The sequence below is a fragment of the Bombus flavifrons genome, chromosome 1, assembly GCF_040668555.2.
Source record: "Bombus flavifrons isolate JBK064 chromosome 1, iyBomFlav1_principal, whole genome shotgun sequence".
Classification (NCBI taxonomy): domain Eukaryota; kingdom Metazoa; phylum Arthropoda; class Insecta; order Hymenoptera; family Apidae; genus Bombus; species Bombus flavifrons.
Genome location: NC_138442.1, coordinates 9,988,009 through 10,005,956, shown reverse-complemented (window position 1 = coordinate 10,005,956; position 17,948 = coordinate 9,988,009). Strand labels below are relative to the sequence as shown.

Genomic DNA, 17,948 nt, shown 5'->3' with positions numbered 1-17,948 from the left:
GTTCAAAAGTTACGCGTTCGTACTTGTATAAAATCGAGCACTTTTAACGTATTTAACCGGTTACTTTGACGCCATATTGGCTTCTAGCCACGATTCGTGCAATGAGTGACATCGTTGGTTGTAAATAAATGTCATCAAATACACACGCACACACACAAGTATATCTGTGTATATGTATATACGTATATCTCTATGATTACGCCAGTCAAACCAATTTGCAGCAACTTCGGTTCCGCGTTCGTCTGCGCAACCAATCAAATGACGGCTAAAAGCCAATATGGCGTCAAAGTAATCCGTCAAGTGCGCTAAAAATGTTCAACTTTAAACGGAGAATTTATCACGTGGAATGCTGCAAGATGGAAAGAAAGAGTCGATAATTATAAATAAATAAATGAAAGTTTATTTCGGAAAAATGTATAGGATATTCAAGGCAGAGAGTAGCTACTTGTGAAAGTTTTTAGTAGACTAAAATTACACGATACGTATGTAGTCGGTTGAAACGTACAGGGTGCAGCCGAATAACACGTACGAGCGGATACGAAGTGATTCTATATGAAAAAATAAGAATACAATATGGAATAAAATTTTTTCATTTAAGGCTTGATTTACAAGAAAATCGAGTTTTAAAATTTATCAAGCATATTTTAACGTGGCTAATTCCGAACTAGACAGGGTTAAATAATCGACAGCAGGTCATTTTACGCTTGAAAATAAGTGGAAAATGCAGAATAAAATATTTCCTCGAGGCGCTTTGTTTCCGAGAAAATAAATTTGAAAAATTATCGTACGCGTGTAAGTACTAGATCGATTCACAACTAAACATGTTCGAACTCTGTTTTTTTTAAAATATAACCTTGAACAGACAAGTTTTATTTTATATCTTCTACTTACTTTCGCTTCTATCGATAACATCTTATCGATCGTTTACTCATACCAGTCGGTAATTAGCCATGTTCAAGTATACTGGATAAATTTCCAAACTCAATTTTCTCGAAAACTAAGCCTTCAATGAACAAATTTTATTCCATATTTCGTTCTTATTCTTTCATAATGAATCACCTCGTGCTCGCTTGTACATATTACTCGGCCGTACCCTGCACGTATACGAGTTTATCGAAAATTAGTAAACTTCGATTGCTACGAATACTGTGGTGAACCAATGTAGCGTGTAAATACACGTACGTATATCGATATTTAATGAATCAGTGGCTTAATAAGGATTATTTTACGATAGTCGCGAGAAGTTGAAAATTTACCGGTAAAACTTTCTTCCATATTTAACGATTAGAATTGTATAGGATTAGGAAAATAATTTAATCGCGATATGTACTCTCGCGCTTGTCACAGTTTTACCTGCTTATAGTCCAGTCGAGTTAAGCGTAAAACGGTCAATCGAGAAACAAATCGACGATAGTAGGAATGTTTTTGAAGATTTTTATAAGAATAAAAAAGAACGGCAACGGATGCTCTCTAGTGGGAATTTTCCTTGGGGCTTCCTCCTTCATTCAGCTTCTCCTTCTCGTCTGTGTCGACGGTGAGTTGCGTAAGTTGTGTAGCTTCGTAAGCGGCGCTGGTTTTTCTGCCCGAGCGCAAATACATAGCGAAACAGGTGTCGTGCTTGCCAAAATTCTCACCGTCCTCGATAGTTTCAGGCATCGGCTGATTCACAGTTTCCGGCAGATACAACGATAAGAAACCAGATACCAGGGCGACGAAACCGAAGAGTACCGCAGGCACTTTGGGATTCAGAGAGTCCAACAGCATTATCAACGGTGTGAGAGCTCCGCTGAAACGAGCGCACATAGAGCCTATTCCCAAGGCGGTATTTCTTACTACCGTAGGGAACAGTTCGGCCGTGTAGTTGTAAATAACCGCGAAGGAGCCAGCTATGCAAGCTTTGCCGAACAGGACGATAGTCACGATTATGGTGGCAGCTGTATCAGTACCAGTCGGGATGCTGGAGGCGATTATACAGCACACGCCGCCGATCAACATGAACGTACTGACCAGGCATCTTCTTCCAGTACGGTCCATTAGGAAGCACATTAGCAAGTACGAAGGTAATTCCACCAAACCACTGAGGAACAGCATCAGAAATGGATTTCCAACGAGATTTCCTGCATTCAATGACAGCCCATAATAGACGATGGAATTGGCGAACCAATTCAGACATACGTTTAACGTTTTCTTTCGGAGATTCGGAGTCTTAAAGAGATCCAAGGCTCCGTAAGAACCTTGTTCCTCTTGATCCATCTGCCGTATCTTCCCTTCGCTGATCAATTTTCCCGTATCTATATCTACGTTGTTGCCATTCATCTTCAGACCTTTCCGTATAATAGTCAGCGCTTCGCTGACGCGACCTTGGGCCCACAGCCAACGTGGAGATTCGTCCATGAGCCACCAGTGGCCGATGAGAAGCACGCTGTGAAGCCCGTAGACGATTTGCAGCCACGTTCTGTCCTTAATCACGGCACCCCAAACGGCTACTAACATGAACCCAACGGCGAACGCCAGTTGAAACATTATTCCGCAAACGGTCCTCTTTGTTGCTCCGACAAGTTCCATCGTCAGGACGAATCCTGTTATGTAAGCGCCAGCCGAACCGAAGATACCGTATAGAAATCTAAGGATGAGGAAAAGGTAGTATTTGTTCACCAAAGCTACGGTCACTCCGAAAACAAGTTGGGCAACAGCAGACACGTAGAATATTATCTTTCTGCCGTACTTGTCGGCCAAACTGCCCAACGTTACGGCTCCGATAAACACGCCGAACATGTAGGAAGACTGCGCTGCTGCGCCCATCCATCGCTGCGAGCAAACGAAATTCCATTCCATTCCGCGCGACGATTGGAAGTACTCCGTGTCATAGGTCCACGAATCGCACTCCTTCGTAACGTTGTTCGCGTCCAAATAGTGGCACGCGTCCACCGCTCGGGGAACATCGTCGAACGCGATAGAGGAGTTCCATGTTGAAGATGTGAAATTAAACGATTCTGTCGGAAACGTGGACCGAGGAACGTTGCACGTATGCGGTGGCACTGCAGCGACTGTGAGTAAGGTCAGCATATGCAGACCGGCTGTCAATGCGCCGAGAATGTGCAAGCAGAATTGCCAGCACTGGTATTTACCAAATTCGCCAAGATGCATCATCAGCTCCTCGAGATTTTTATCTACGCTCGCCATCTTTCGTCTTTCGTCTTGGCAAACTTGTTTCTCCAATCGTCTTCTCGTTAGCCGACCTCTCTGTCTAACCGCGATTCGCGTTAAAATCGCCTTGATTTTATTTCTTTCCCAATGTCCATCAGCTTTTAAGTATCTGCCCTTTCAGCATTTCCAATTCATTGCTAAGGCGTGATCAACATATCGTTTATCGATCTAATTTCGTTAAATTTCGCTGTTTTTCTCTTTCTCTATTTCGATATTCTCGCAATGTTCCTTTTTGCAAATCCTTTCTTCCGTTTGGAAAATATTTCACTCGGCCGCCGACTGGTTAGTTAGTTGAAACGAGACGGGACGAATTCAGTACAGAGTCAAAAGTAACGTAACAGCGTGGACTGCGTATGAACTGCACTGTTCTAATGCCCACGGAGAACTGGATAACCGACTAGAATTACCAGCGTGAACAGCCGCTGAACGGATTCGTCGCATCCGGAGAATGCGTTGCACTCGTTTTTTGCAAAATTCAGGACTCTCTTGGCACCGTTACCACCTATTTTCCTCCTTACGCGCTTCACCTGATGTCGATTCCGTGAATTTTACGTCGTAACATCTGCCACAGATTGTTCTGAAAATAAATGCGAAATAAATTCGTATGTGTAATTATTACGTTTGAAACGCGCCTTTACATGTGAGTAATATGTAGTATGATTTCATAATCGTTTTAGAAAATCGATAATTAGTTATAATTAGGTATAATTAAATTATCGATAACCGATCGATTACGGAGCGAGTATTCTGGAAATAAATGCCACATAAATAGGCATAAGTTTGATAACTACACGTTCGAACCATACACTTTTAGAATCAGATTTCGCTCTATAATCCTTCTAGAAAATTACAGATTTAAAGGGAGATTTGTCTTTTACCGAGACAATAATCGAAATATAATCTAATATGCAGATAAAATAGTATTCGATATGCAGCGTGTAACTTTCATATAGAGATACGTTAGAAAGTTAACGCGGTACCTACTAACACGAATAGTATTCCCCTTGTTCACTTATGAAGTTTCCTTTTTTTCTTTACTTCGTATCGTTAAAATTAGCATCGCGTATGTATAATCAACATAAATCTGCGAAACTGTATCGTTTCGATTAAATTTTCATTACAGGCTCGAATAAAAAAAACGATGGAGAAAGTGTACTTTACTATTTCCTTCGCAACAACTAACTAAAAAAACTGGTCGAAAAGAATGCAAGTCGCCGATCTTAAAAAAGTTATTCCGCTTTTGTTCCGAATAATATACATAGTTACGTACGTACTTGCATACATGTATACAATTTTTCGTATTTTTATTCTCGAGCGAAACGCAACACGGGAAAATACGTATATCGTAAAACCTCTCGCAGCACGTGCTGTATCAGACTGAAAGTTATAGTCTTGATAGTTTGTATGCTCAATGCCTTATCGCTGTTATACCATATATACCGTATGGATATCGTCGATTTCTGCGGCTACAAGCTACGAGTCGCGAGATCGATTATCTTACCAGTTTCGAAATAATATCATTCGACGATAGCTTTATCCCTTAAATAAACTTCGACGCGTAAATTGTTCGAGCTAAAGGTACTGACGCGTCACGGTATCCCGTATTGCCTTGTTGGCTATTTCTGAATTCCCATGGCCTTGCTTTCTATCGTGCTTCTGACCTTTTTGCACTCTTTCAGATCTACGTGTACGATAACACACAGAGCGTATACTCTATTTGCAATTTATTAACTAACGTTCATCTGTGCTGTGCGTATTATATATAGAATACAAAGATAAAGATAACGAAGATTTCGATGAAATACTTTCTCCACAGTGAATCCACGGTTGTCTATCTTTTTTCTTTTTTTTTTTTTTTTTTGACGGTAACAGTGAATATCTTCTTTTTCCATTATGTTATACGTACAACATTTTCATTCACGTATTAAATTAAATTAATTATGTATTAAGTAATTACGCGTTTAGCTCTTCCTTTATTCATTTTTTGCTTTGTTTTATTTTATTTTTAACAAGTAATCGTCACTTACAACCAGAAAACTAATTAAGCATTTTCTGGCAACGATTGTTACTTCATTATTACGAACAGTTGAATTATTATTTAGGTATACATATGTATACGACGAAAGAAACGTGATAAATTGCGCATTTTTCTTTGACTTCGTTTGACAAGAGAGTAATTTTGAAATTCCATATGCTATCATCGATCCTATAAGTGTATCCGTTACTTAATTAATTTCTTTTTTTTCTCTTATATATTTTTCTTATATATTTAATTAAATATGTACACTTACATATGTATGTGTGTCTGGAACTTTCACGAATATTTCATAAATATCGATTCTTGTAACGTTAACTAGTTATTGTTTTTAAAATACTGTTTTAAACTGTAAACCAAGTACACTGGAAAAAATCAGAAAATCGACACAAGCGAATTTATCATATTTTTTCTATGTCCATAGATATATGTATTATTTCTCGTACGTGTTGTACGTTCAGGGTTAAAGGTTTTTCAGATTTAAGATTTAAGATAAATAATGTTATAACTTTGAATTAGAGTTATAACGTTACTTAAAGAAGCTATAAAACGAATTACTTGATAAATAACAAACGATTCGCTAGTAGAATTTGTACTTTTCGAGATTATTAGGTTGTCCAAAAAGATTCTTTTATTTTAAAGGGAAATAATATTATTTCATTGAATTATGTACCATTTATTTTATTGTAGTAGAACGACGTTATATTATTTTATTGAATTACGTACGATTCATTTTATTGTAATAGAACAATGTTATATTATTTTATTGAATTATGTACGATTTATTTTATTGTAATAAAACAACGTCATATTATTTTATTTAATTATGTACAATTCACTTTATTGTAGTAGAACAACATTATATTATTTTATTGAATGACATACGATTCATTTTATTGTAATAGAACAACGTCATATTATTTTATTTAATTATGTACAATTCACTTTATTGTAGTAAAACAACATTATATTATTTTATTGAATTACATACGATTTATTTTATTGTAATAAAACAACGTCATATTATTTTATTTAATTATGTACAATTCACTTTATTGTAGTAGAACAACATTATATTATTTTATTGAATTACATACGATTTATTTTATTGTAATAAAACAACGTCATATTATTTTATTTAATTATGTACAATTCACTTTATAGTAGTAGAACAACGTTGTAATATTTTATTGAATTATATACGATCCACTATGTGGTAGTAGAACAACATGGATCATACATGATTCAATAAAATAATATGAAACAAAAAATATCATGCATCTATTATTTCCTTACAAAAGGAAAGAAACTTTTAGGACAACCCAATATGATTATGCTTGATGTGACAGATATAAAAGGAGTGTTTAAAATTGGTACTCGTGTACCTATACACTTACCAACTATGGTATTGCACATTTTTTCACCACGTTGGTTATCAACTATGTTGTCCCTTCGCAGTATTGCACTCGCGCTCGCGCGCCTAGGTAATAGCGCAATCAACGAAATATCAATCGATCGTCGCGTTTCGTCGCGTAGCGATAAAGTTAGAGGTAGCTCAAAGAAATTGATTGTTCGATGGTCGATATATATTCCTTATCAGGATGCAACGAACCTGTCCAATGTTTTCAATTGAACTCGTACGCTAGAAGTGGAAGTGAAACGAATCGAACGTCGTTTGAATTTTGTATAAATTATCATTTTGATATTATGCGTGTAACATACATTACGGCATTGTTGCGTGTAGCTTCAATACCAAAACTATTGGACTTGTTTACAATCAAAACTGAATGAATTCGATTTTTTATTCTTCATTGTATCAAAAACACGTAGGTGCTTTTTCACAAAATATCACGAGTTATTCGAAGAACTTAACTTTCTTTCGACAAATAGAGACCTATATCGTTTCCTGCAAATTTTTATTCTGTTAGAGATAAAAAAGGGGGAACTCATTATATTTAGTATTTCACGTTTGTGCGAAATTCTTTAGCTTCGCGATTCATAAAGCAGAGGATGGAAAATGTATTAATATGAAGCAAACTTATGTCGTAATAGTGTCGTTAGTAGGAGATGGGAAAATTATTATTTATTATAATAGTATATATTTGATATTTTAACCAGTTAGCTGTTGCGGTCTCTTTGAAAAGTGTATCTAGGATGTGTCGCAAAAAGTAAGCGATGACGAGTATACTCGTCAAGCACGGCGTACCTGTGCCTGTTACAATATAGAATTAAGTTGTAACGAAATGATTGTTTTAATCCTTTTTACGTATGACGAGTATACTCGTCGCAATACAAAATACTGCCATTTCTTTGTGACGAGTATACTCGTCGAGGTATACTCGTCCTGAGTAAACACACAGGTAAATGTGATAAAATACAATAAACTGGGCAAATATATATTCCAATGCTTCCTAGGTAAATTAACAGACAAATACGAGAAAATTCAAATTAGTTTATAACATTAAATTGATAACAGTAAGTTTTGCAGTTGAACTTGTTGATTGGTATACCAACTTTCGAACTTTGTGTTTGTATAATCTCACAGTTCTCAATAATTTGTTCAACACATTCGGTCAAAAAATTTAATCATATTATACTTATTACGTTATATTTCAATTATTATCGGGTAATACACGGCAAAATATCCATCCAATTTGTAAGGAGATAAGATTGCACAAATAATTGGAGCATACCCAATATAACGGGGAAAACAACCAACTCAGTTTGTAAAAATGAATACATTATACAGAGAATAAAAAGAAAATAATCCAATTTTTCTTCGTAAAATGCATAGCAGTTTTACTGGCGATATAAAATAAACATACCATTAAATAACGTTTTCATTGCTTCTTACTAAAATTTGATTTTTTTATAGTAATTCGAAATATTTTATTTTATACGACGAAACAAAGCTTTTGTTTGACGTGTATACTCGTCAAACGCGGTTGACTGGTTAAATGGACTTAACGCTAACACCGAACAAAACCAATGCATTCACATTTAAAACAAAGCTTCCTCTGTTTGCGATGAATAGAACAAAGCGATATTAAAACGTTCCTCTATGTGTATATTATTATAAACGTAAAAAACAGACAAGACGATAGCAAATATTAGAAGCGTCTAATAAACCTACTACGATAAATATGAACCACCTACGACAAACTCTTTTATTTTATTCTCTCTCGTAAATCATTGAATATTAGAACCCAGGATTTCAATTATCTCGTCAAATTATCGAATATATAATTGAATATATATACGGCTGTGTATTCGTTTGAAATTGTCGCAACGAAGAAGAGATATTTATCGAAATAAAGAGAAACTTACTTTTTCGAAAGGATTTCGGCCACACGGCTATTGTTTGCGCTAGTTGTTTACTGACACGAATCAAGTCGAATGATGGTCAATTGAACGACGCGCGGCACTGTGCCGCCAGTTTTTCAAGCTCGTTGTCGTGACCCCTTCTCCAATTATGAAACGTCTTCAATTTTAGCCTCGGGATTAATTGCTGGAAAGACGAAGGTACACTGTTTTCGTGGCACGAGTTGCGGGACGATTGTTGCATCGAGATCGAGATGTATCTTATGACTGACGTGTACGACTTGCCGGCATATACTGGAAATAAACTGGAGCAAACCGTTACGAAAGATTTACGCGTTCCACCACGTGTGATTATTCCGCCTTACTCCTCGAGTACCTACTTTAAACATAGAAATATTTGTCTAGAGCAATTTATAAGTTTGTCGGGAGAAAGATCGAATGCTGTATCGTAATGTTCCGATCGGAAGAATACTAAATTCCTTATTAAGAATATTATATTGTTAATTAATAGTAAATTCGTTATTAATACATCTCTATATCGTAGAGTTGGTAATTGCTAGATATCAAGCTACGGAATTCAACCTTTTCTTTACTCTCTGTAATTGCGTATTTCTATGGCATTATCGTCGAATACCGTACTTTCTTCGTATTTCTACATAGCTGTTTTTATGTAAGTTAACATTTTTCGAGATTTAAAATTGTAAATTATTATTTCTTTTATTTTCTTATCATTTTTATTCGTCTCTGTATGATACAGTTGGTAATTGCTAGATACCAAGCTACGGAATTCAACCTTCTCTTTACTCTCTGTAATTGCGTATTTCTATGGCATTATCGTCGAATACCGTAGTTTCTTCGTATTTCTACATAGCTGTTTTTATGTAAGTTAACATTTTTCGAGGTTTAAAATTGTAAATTAATATTTCTTTTATTTCCTTATTATTTCTATATAGCTAACTTATATAACTGTTTTGGTGTTATATTTGTTGTATTGTCACATGATAAGTTCTTAAAATCGGATATGTAATATAGTATAAAGTACATAAATATAAAGTACATAATCTAGGTCGCTAGATCTAAAAAAGAAGACACAACATATGAAAGGACCTACTTAATTGCGAATAGTATGTATCGTGTGTAACGTTATAAAGTGAGACAGTGAAAGTGAGGTATAATAAACTTTTTGTCATAGATAATGAAATTCTTATATGCATCTTCTGAGAAGCGAAACTGCTTGAATACCTAATTGTTGGAAAATACTTTCTCGGCAAACTCTTAGCTACAGGAATAAATTCATAAATAGATGTTGTTATACTTGCATTCAGTACTTCATATATTTTTATATTAATTATAACGTAACAATAACGTATCGCCTTATAGGACATTTATCTAAACGTTTCAAGTAAAGATTTTCAGACTGTGTTTTACTGTGTGCTAAATTTCTTGACACGAAAATTAGTTTTAAAATTTGAATAAAACTTTCTATTTTTCAAAATAAAAAGGATATCACGTTGCGTGCATTTTATCTTAACTGCTGACGGTTATGATTTAATTATAATTATCTTTCGATATTACGTGTACTTTGAACGAAATATTTTCAATTATCTTATGACGGATCATAATTTAACATCAATTCCTCTTCGCCTGTTACCAGCCGAACAGATTCGATGTGTTTCGATAACACAGCTAACGTGCAAGTACTTGTAATTTTTGTCGCGATCGTAATCTACTAGTATAACAGCGTATTCTATAGTAATACTAGTAAGTAAAATTTCGATAATAATCACACACGCAGAAATAAACAGGCAAGTATACACGGTGTCGGAATGGTTCGTCACACAGCCATCGAGTAAACACGAGCAACACAGGGAATACACCCGTTTCACTCGTAGGCGTAGAAACATTTGTTACACAAATTCAGATGTCAAACAACAAATGCAAATAGGAGAAAAGATAGCTTGGAAGTAGACAGGAAGAAGAAAAGAAGATAATTACGTATTTACAATTACCTCACCGATTTCCATTTCCATTCTTCATCAATACGTTGTAAAGATCAACGTTTTCAACAACTTTTTCCTATACGTATAACTCTGCTTGGCCTTAGTTTCCGAGATGTTCGATTAGTCAAATGGTTAGAAAGGAAGGATTACGCCATAATTTCTTGCAAACGTGTGGCAATAATTCTCGAAAGGGAAAGTGATTGTTTGCTAGCTATTGTTAGCTATTCATCGTTTATGTAATAATTTAACTTTGCATTAAATAGGCAAGTATACACCATACCATCGTTGATCGAAGCAACGAGCGTTATAGAAATATACGTTAAAAATCTTGCATAATTGCGCGTTATCGATTTAGATTTTATTATATTGCTATATTATCAAGTCTATAACAGATGCGATTCAAAAATGAGAATATCTATGTGTGATCGATTAAGTAATTATTACGTGTTATTACTTACTACTAAAATGGATGTAAACGTTTTGTAATACTCGAAAGATACCGATATTAATTTAGACGTAAAATTAATCGATATTTTGTATCTTCTGTATCGATTGGAGGATCAATGTTTGATATGCTTTCATTTTTTTCCTTGTAATAAATACAACGAGTAGCTACTGCAGTTCAAATATCCAAATGCGTATCCTATTATGTATATTCTTTTTTCTAATAATTGAAATAAAGAATTTCTAACGATGGACATTTTGTTCGTGTTACTCTGTTAATGTGACTGTAATTACCGAGCTATTGAATTCACTTTGATACCAAGTAGAAGATATATTAATAGTTAAAAGTATACACATACGTATGTGGTGATTTTCGTGGAAGATAGAAGTAACCTCGGAAAGATCGAAACCTTTCAATGTGTTTTTAAGAATACTCCGTTACTCGAGGAAAAACAATTTAGTATTTTTTTCTTCTCTTTTTTAATGTTAGAAAAAAACGTGAACTTGCAAGTTACGAAGAATTATCTTATTGGTATGGTTAATAAATCTAAAAAGTAGGTACATAATAAGCTTCGGTCGATTGATACTTTTTATTTTCGGCTTCCATACATTAACCTCCGTTAAGCTTCATTTAAATACCTGATAAGATATGCAATTGAATTTCTCAACATTAAATTCTTCGTACGTTAATAATTCGTTGTTCAATTTTGATTTGTATTTTGAAATTGAAAGAACACTGAGCATCTGTCTTAGAATGCTTTAAATAGCATTTTTCTGTTTCTTTAGATCTCTGACTGATATGTTTAAGGACATTTTTATTTTCAATGACAAAGATTAACAAGATCTCTCAATATAAAGTCTATTATATAAAGCAAATATGTAAGAAAATTCGATACGTGTATAACATTCTACTGTAAAATTTTGTATACATATACATATGTAGGTACACTAAAAATAGTAAAATTCGATATCTACATAAAATTCTAATATATCGGAAATAAATTTTCTTGAAAATCGTAATATAATTTGAATCGATAATAATTTACAGAAATAAAATTTAGCACCTACGTTCTATATGTTACATCGTATATACATATATATTTGTTTTAAGATTGTCAATAATCGATAAAAATAATTGATTAAAATAAAGAAGATTATTTAAACTGTGCTACGTATAAATTAAATGAATTTACAGTAAAATGTAAATTACAATAAATCATAAATTACAAATCGAAAAATACGATCGACTGATTAAACGAGTTCCTTAAGAACTCAAACGATTCAACGAATAAATATTTCATAATAATCGTAATAATCTATTGTAATTTGTTACATAATAATTAGTCTATACACAAATGTTTTACATCTTTTGAATATCTCCTAGAACGTTTAGAAATATGTATTTGAGATCTATCGATATAGATAGCGGTAAAGTGGTAAATGATTTGCGACCGCGATAGCAACACGACGCTTTCTATCCTGCGTGTAGTTGTCCAGAAAACAAAACGATTACTATGTTGGTGTGGGTAATCTTGTAAGAAGGCCGTAAGGCCATAGCCACGTATCGAGATTCCAGGATAGTTGTCAAGTAGGGAATATACATATATTTGCAAAAGGGCACCGAACGACGAAATCGAATTACCGGATGAAAGCAAAAAGATGTTAACCGATACATAATGCCTGACACTGGCGATATTGCAGCGAGATTGCATCGCATCGCGTCGCTTGCGTGTTATCGCAATTCCGAAAATTAATTTGCCATTTTTTTTAACATTTTATTTAATTTCAGTAATATTTTTCATGTTTCACATTCGAATTATTTGATTAATTCTATTAATTTCGTATACTAAAATTATCAATTTTATTTATTTCTAATTAGCTATATACATACATATATATTATGTACTATGAAAAAACTAAAATAATAATCTTTGGTATCTAAATTTAGCTAATGACGTCAAATTATATTTGCAAACAATATTCTCATATTTGTAACAGAATAAAATGTCCTCAAGAAGCATATCGTGTTACAATATTTTAAAAAAGTTGTTTGCCAGATAATAAAGCGAAAATAATAATCGTGGAAATGCAAAATTCTTTTATCAAAACATCTATCAAAACATGGAGCATTTTTTCTATATTTTATATATCTTATGTTCTATATATCTTAAAAAATATTTTGTAAAAATACCGATAATGAAGTGAATCCTCCAAGTTCGAGCAAAGATGTGAAAGAAAATTCAGCTCTTAAACTCCAACGAAAAGTCAAAGTTCTAGCAAAGAGACAAAGTCACCGTCATGTAACCGTCACATGGTCGCCTTATCTTTCTGCTTAAAGCCCGGGTCAGACGAGCAAAATGCCAGCTGAGAAGAAGAAAGAGAAACAAAGAAACATCCGTCATTTCGACGTTTGTCTGATCCAGACCTTACCTCTACTCGTACAGTTCTCTCTCAATTAATAGACAGCAGAAAAATTATTAATTAAGTGATATTATGAAATATTTTTATGTTATATATTATAAATAAAAATATTTCATAGTATCGCTATATATTTCGTTATATATTATAAATAAAAATTTTCGATCATTAAACTTGTTTCTTTTACTATTTACCAATATGTTCTTCAGAAATAGACATTTCAAATATTTTATATCAAATACGTGTTGAATGTCTGGAACGGATTAATTCAATTTACATTATTTCAAATGAATTGAACTGGTCAAAGTTCAAACAACTGAAAATCGACCCGCCCCCTGGATCGAATTGTGAACTTGAATTTGAAGAGTTTACTACATAACATGTATATTGTAAATTATAAGTTATTTTTTACAACTGAAAAACTATGAGGTTGTTCCAATAGATCAAATTGGATCATACATAATTCAATAAAATAATATAAAGCAAAAAATGTTGTGCGTCTATTATTTCCTTATAAAACGAAAGAAACCTTTGAGACAACCTAATACCATCGAAGTACATTTTGATTGTATGAATCGTCTATTCTCAGAATCTATATTGCATCGTCGCTATCAGCACCAGTTCTTGGAACCGGAATGATTATCATTTTAAAAAATAAACTATCTTAACATTAACTGTGTCGAATTACTATTTCTTATTACTGATGTATATATTTGTTTCTTTTTTATTCATCTAAAAGAAGATATGTATCTACATACGTAAACCTAACCTCAATCTACATACTACAGATGTAATAAATGTTTTTCTTCAAAGTATTTCTTCAAAAATTAATTAATATTTTGCGTAATGTGTACTACATTTCAAGTTACAGTAGTAATACTCTTGTATTCAATAAATTTTAAGCTTCATTCCTATAGTTGTCAACTAACTAAGTACTTGGTGCACGTTTCATTATTCAAACTTTTTCGACATTATTCGAATAATTCGATCTTCCGAACCACCTCGGTTCCAATTGACTCAGATAATTGACCCTTTACTAGATAATAATTAATAATAATTTTTAAACTAATATATTAATATATAATCAAGCATAAAATGTAGAATTGTCTAAAATGAAATAAGTGGTATAACATTCAATTACTTTATACAATTTTAAGAGCTTAATATAATAAATATACTTATAGAAAAATCATAGAGAATAATATGTATATTGTAAAAGAATTACACTATAGATAATTATAATTGCAAAATTGGGAATATCAATTACTTATTACAGAAAAATGAAACGAAATTCTACATAACCAAACAAATACACACTTTATTCGAATTAGCTTTATCAGTTATCGGTATTTGTAGAAATGAAAGAAAAGTAAAAAAATTGCTCCAGTAAACTTCAGAACTGATATAAAATTGCTTAAACACTGTAGTTTATTAAAAACAAAAAGAATTGAAGAATCACTCATAAAAAATAATTAGTACAAAATTAGTTTTTAAAATAAATTCCTAGTCAATTAGAACTCGCAAAAATATAAAAAATATTTTCTTTGAAATATACCCAGCTTTATCACTCGACAGGAAACGTTAATTTGTGATAGCAAGAGTAAAAACTGGCCATACAAGCTCTCTATGTAAGTTTATATCCTTTGATGCCATAGAAAAAATCCGGCAATGATTCAGATGTCACATAAAATAAAGTTAATTCTGATGAGTATATTATTATATGCATTTTCTTTTCTTTTTAATATTATGTAGTTTTTAAAATATAATTGTATAATTTAATTACATTTTATATAATTCAATATGAATATTTTTATTATATTGCAGCAGGCGGCTCTCTAAAACAAACTTAGATTTAATCTATAATTATGCAAACATCCTACTGTTCTTTAAATATAAAAATATATTTAATCTGTTTCTAAAATTGCTAATTTAAATGGTAATGAATCAATATCATTATCGATAAATTTTTCCATTTAAACATGATTTCAAAATAATAATACATAAATATATCATTTGTATGTATATTTTATGGATTATGCTTTACAGATAATTCTCGAATTGGTAGCTTATTTTTAAAATTCTCTATTTAAATGCTAACACATCAATGTGGTTGGTAGTAATTCTTGTATGTAACCACGGAAAAGATATAAGCTCAGAATAAATAATAAATAAATACACAATTTTATAGATATTTTATAGATAACACTGAGCAGGTAGTTCTACAAATAGCATCTTGGTTATCTTTTTACTTGATAAAGTATGATCTCTCAATTTGCATAGTAAGTTTGTTCTCTAAGGACGGCTACGAACGAGTCTCGATTAATTTAGTCGACTCATTTGTAGCCGCCGTAAAAGCGGAAATTGGAAAGTTAGATAACCCATAAAATTCTTTACGATTTCCGAACGTGTCAACAAGCCTGTTCTATGCCAAACAAAAGGGAAGGGAAGAGAAGGGGAGAGAACTTGTAACGGGCTGGACTGAAATATCAGATCAGGTACAAATGGTACAACAGTATTTTCTTCTCATCGACTGGAAAAAATCCAACGAATCTGGCATTAAAAGCCTCGCTGTCTTAATGAAAATCGATCTGGGAGAATATTGGATTTTTAAACGGGTCCTCCCGTTCGAACTGTGATTCCGACCGAACTAATCTAATAAGCTTAAACGGATTTCGAAGTTGCATCGTGAATATACTACAAAATACTGTATCTCTTTTCATCGAACAAATGTCTGTTCAGTGTCAAAGAACTAGTGCTGAGAAGAATATTAAAAAGTAACCACTAGTGTACAGGATAGATTTGTTCGTTAAAATATCGACAAGGGAAGGAGAGAGAGAGAGAGAGACCTTTATATTGTAACTTAAAACTTCACTAACAAATCAACCTAGTGCCAAAACTCACTATGTAATTCTATTTTATATATGCATATCGTTGGTAATGTTTATTATCGTGGATCGTCTGCTTTGTTGCGTTCGTAATTCGAGTCGTTCAATCGTTCTCTGGTTTTGATCGCTTATTCGTTATTTCGTTATTTCGATGTATCGTCAGAGAGGTTACTGAAGTGAAAATTACTGTGAAAATACGTGTTACTTACCGTGGTTTAGGTAAATGGTACAGTTTGAAGAGAAAGATAGCAGAGATCGAAGCACGACAATGATTGACAGCCGAAAGTACAACGTCAGTCTGCCTAACGAATCTAAGTCCTCGAAGCGCTCTGGTGAACGAATCGTGTACTTCTTATTAAAAGATAATGAAGGCATGGCGGTACATACATACTAAATAAAAATTTCCTCATGATCTTAGAGATTCAACGTAGTATTCGACAAATTTATGACTGATCCTCCTCGGTTGCTGCGGCTTCAGCGTTTCTATGTGGTTAGGTGATATCTTTATTTGTTCATTTGCTATCGTACCTATTGTTATCGTACGAGAAATGATCAAACAACCGATAGATTTTCTCGTGAGTGGTTGCACATTATAATCGTGTTGAACGTGAGAATAATGGCAATGTTGTGTATGGAAAAATTGCTCAAATGACCATGACAATAGATGATGTAATATCGTGTAGGATTGTGTTGTTATTGACAGTATGCGAAAGTAGCGATAAAGTAAGTTGCTATTTTTACTACGGTATTTACTGAATAACTAATTACGGCTATTGACTACTTGTGGTTAACATGCTATCAAGTTAATAGGAAAAACAAAATGTTTGTCTAAAAATATATAATAATTCTAACTATAAGATTAATGGTTTATTTGAAAGAGAAGAAACGAAGAAGTAACTTTAAAATGATCAAAAATATGAAAAATTTCATACGATAAAATTCAATAGTTCTTGTGATAACTGTATTAAAATGATGTTAAAGTAAGCTCTATTGTTTTAATTAAAACTACATACATAGTCGCATCGGAAAATAAGTTAACGATCTTACATTTAAACTTTTTGCGAGAGCGTTAATTTACTTTTCGCGACGACTACATATGATTATTATATATCAATCGATATGTTCTGGGCTTTTATAGAAATTAAAATTTTTGTAAAAATATATTATATAATACATATAGTTTATTATTATTATTATATACATAATTCATTTTATAAATTTACAGTTGATTTCCAATATTATAAATATTGTAAATGAAATTGTAATTTTAATTTTTCAGTGCTCTTCGTTTGATTCCGTTTGATTACATTAGATTACGTTTGATTACGTGATTAGTGATTACGTGACTTGTTTAAACTCGGTACATCCGACAAGACAATGTTCAAGTTCCTATAATTGTTCTACATCCGGCTGGTCAGTAAAGATTCGTTCCCTGCTTAATCAGGAGACGATTATTTCAATAATTTCTGCAAAATCTATAAATCTCAGATCCATAAATCTGGCACAATACAACTACCACGTGCTCGCGTCGGTGGAATTGCAATTCGTCTTAATCATTGACGACACTCATAATCGCATGGTAAAAAACAGCATTTGTACTCATTTTGTTCTTTGTCGAAGTACGAACCTAGCACAGTG

At 33.0% G+C, this 17,948-nt stretch overlaps 1 protein-coding gene across 4 annotated transcripts; it reads right to left on the bottom strand.

Moving 5' to 3' along the window:
• Nucleotides 1-377: 377 nt before the first annotated feature.
• LOC138179834 (organic cation transporter protein) lies at nucleotides 378-16,658 on the bottom strand. 4 transcript variants are annotated; one of them, XM_069113006.1, is made up of 2 exons: nucleotides 16,520-16,658; nucleotides 378-3,784 (listed from the first exon to the last, which is right to left on the bottom strand). In XM_069113006.1, exon 2 carries the CDS (start codon nucleotides 3,181-3,183, stop codon nucleotides 1,471-1,473), a length of 1,713 nt encoding a protein of 570 aa, XP_068969107.1. In that variant the 5' UTR covers nucleotides 3,184-3,784; nucleotides 16,520-16,658; the 3' UTR covers nucleotides 378-1,470. The 4 variants fall into 4 exon arrangements, with proteins under 4 accessions (XP_068969107.1, XP_068969116.1, XP_068969129.1 ...); XM_069113015.1 differs by lacking the exon at nucleotides 16,520-16,658 and adding an exon at nucleotides 8,570-8,868; XM_069113028.1 differs by lacking the exon at nucleotides 16,520-16,658 and adding an exon at nucleotides 6,640-6,894.
• Between the last annotated feature and the right edge of the window lie 1,290 nt (nucleotides 16,659-17,948).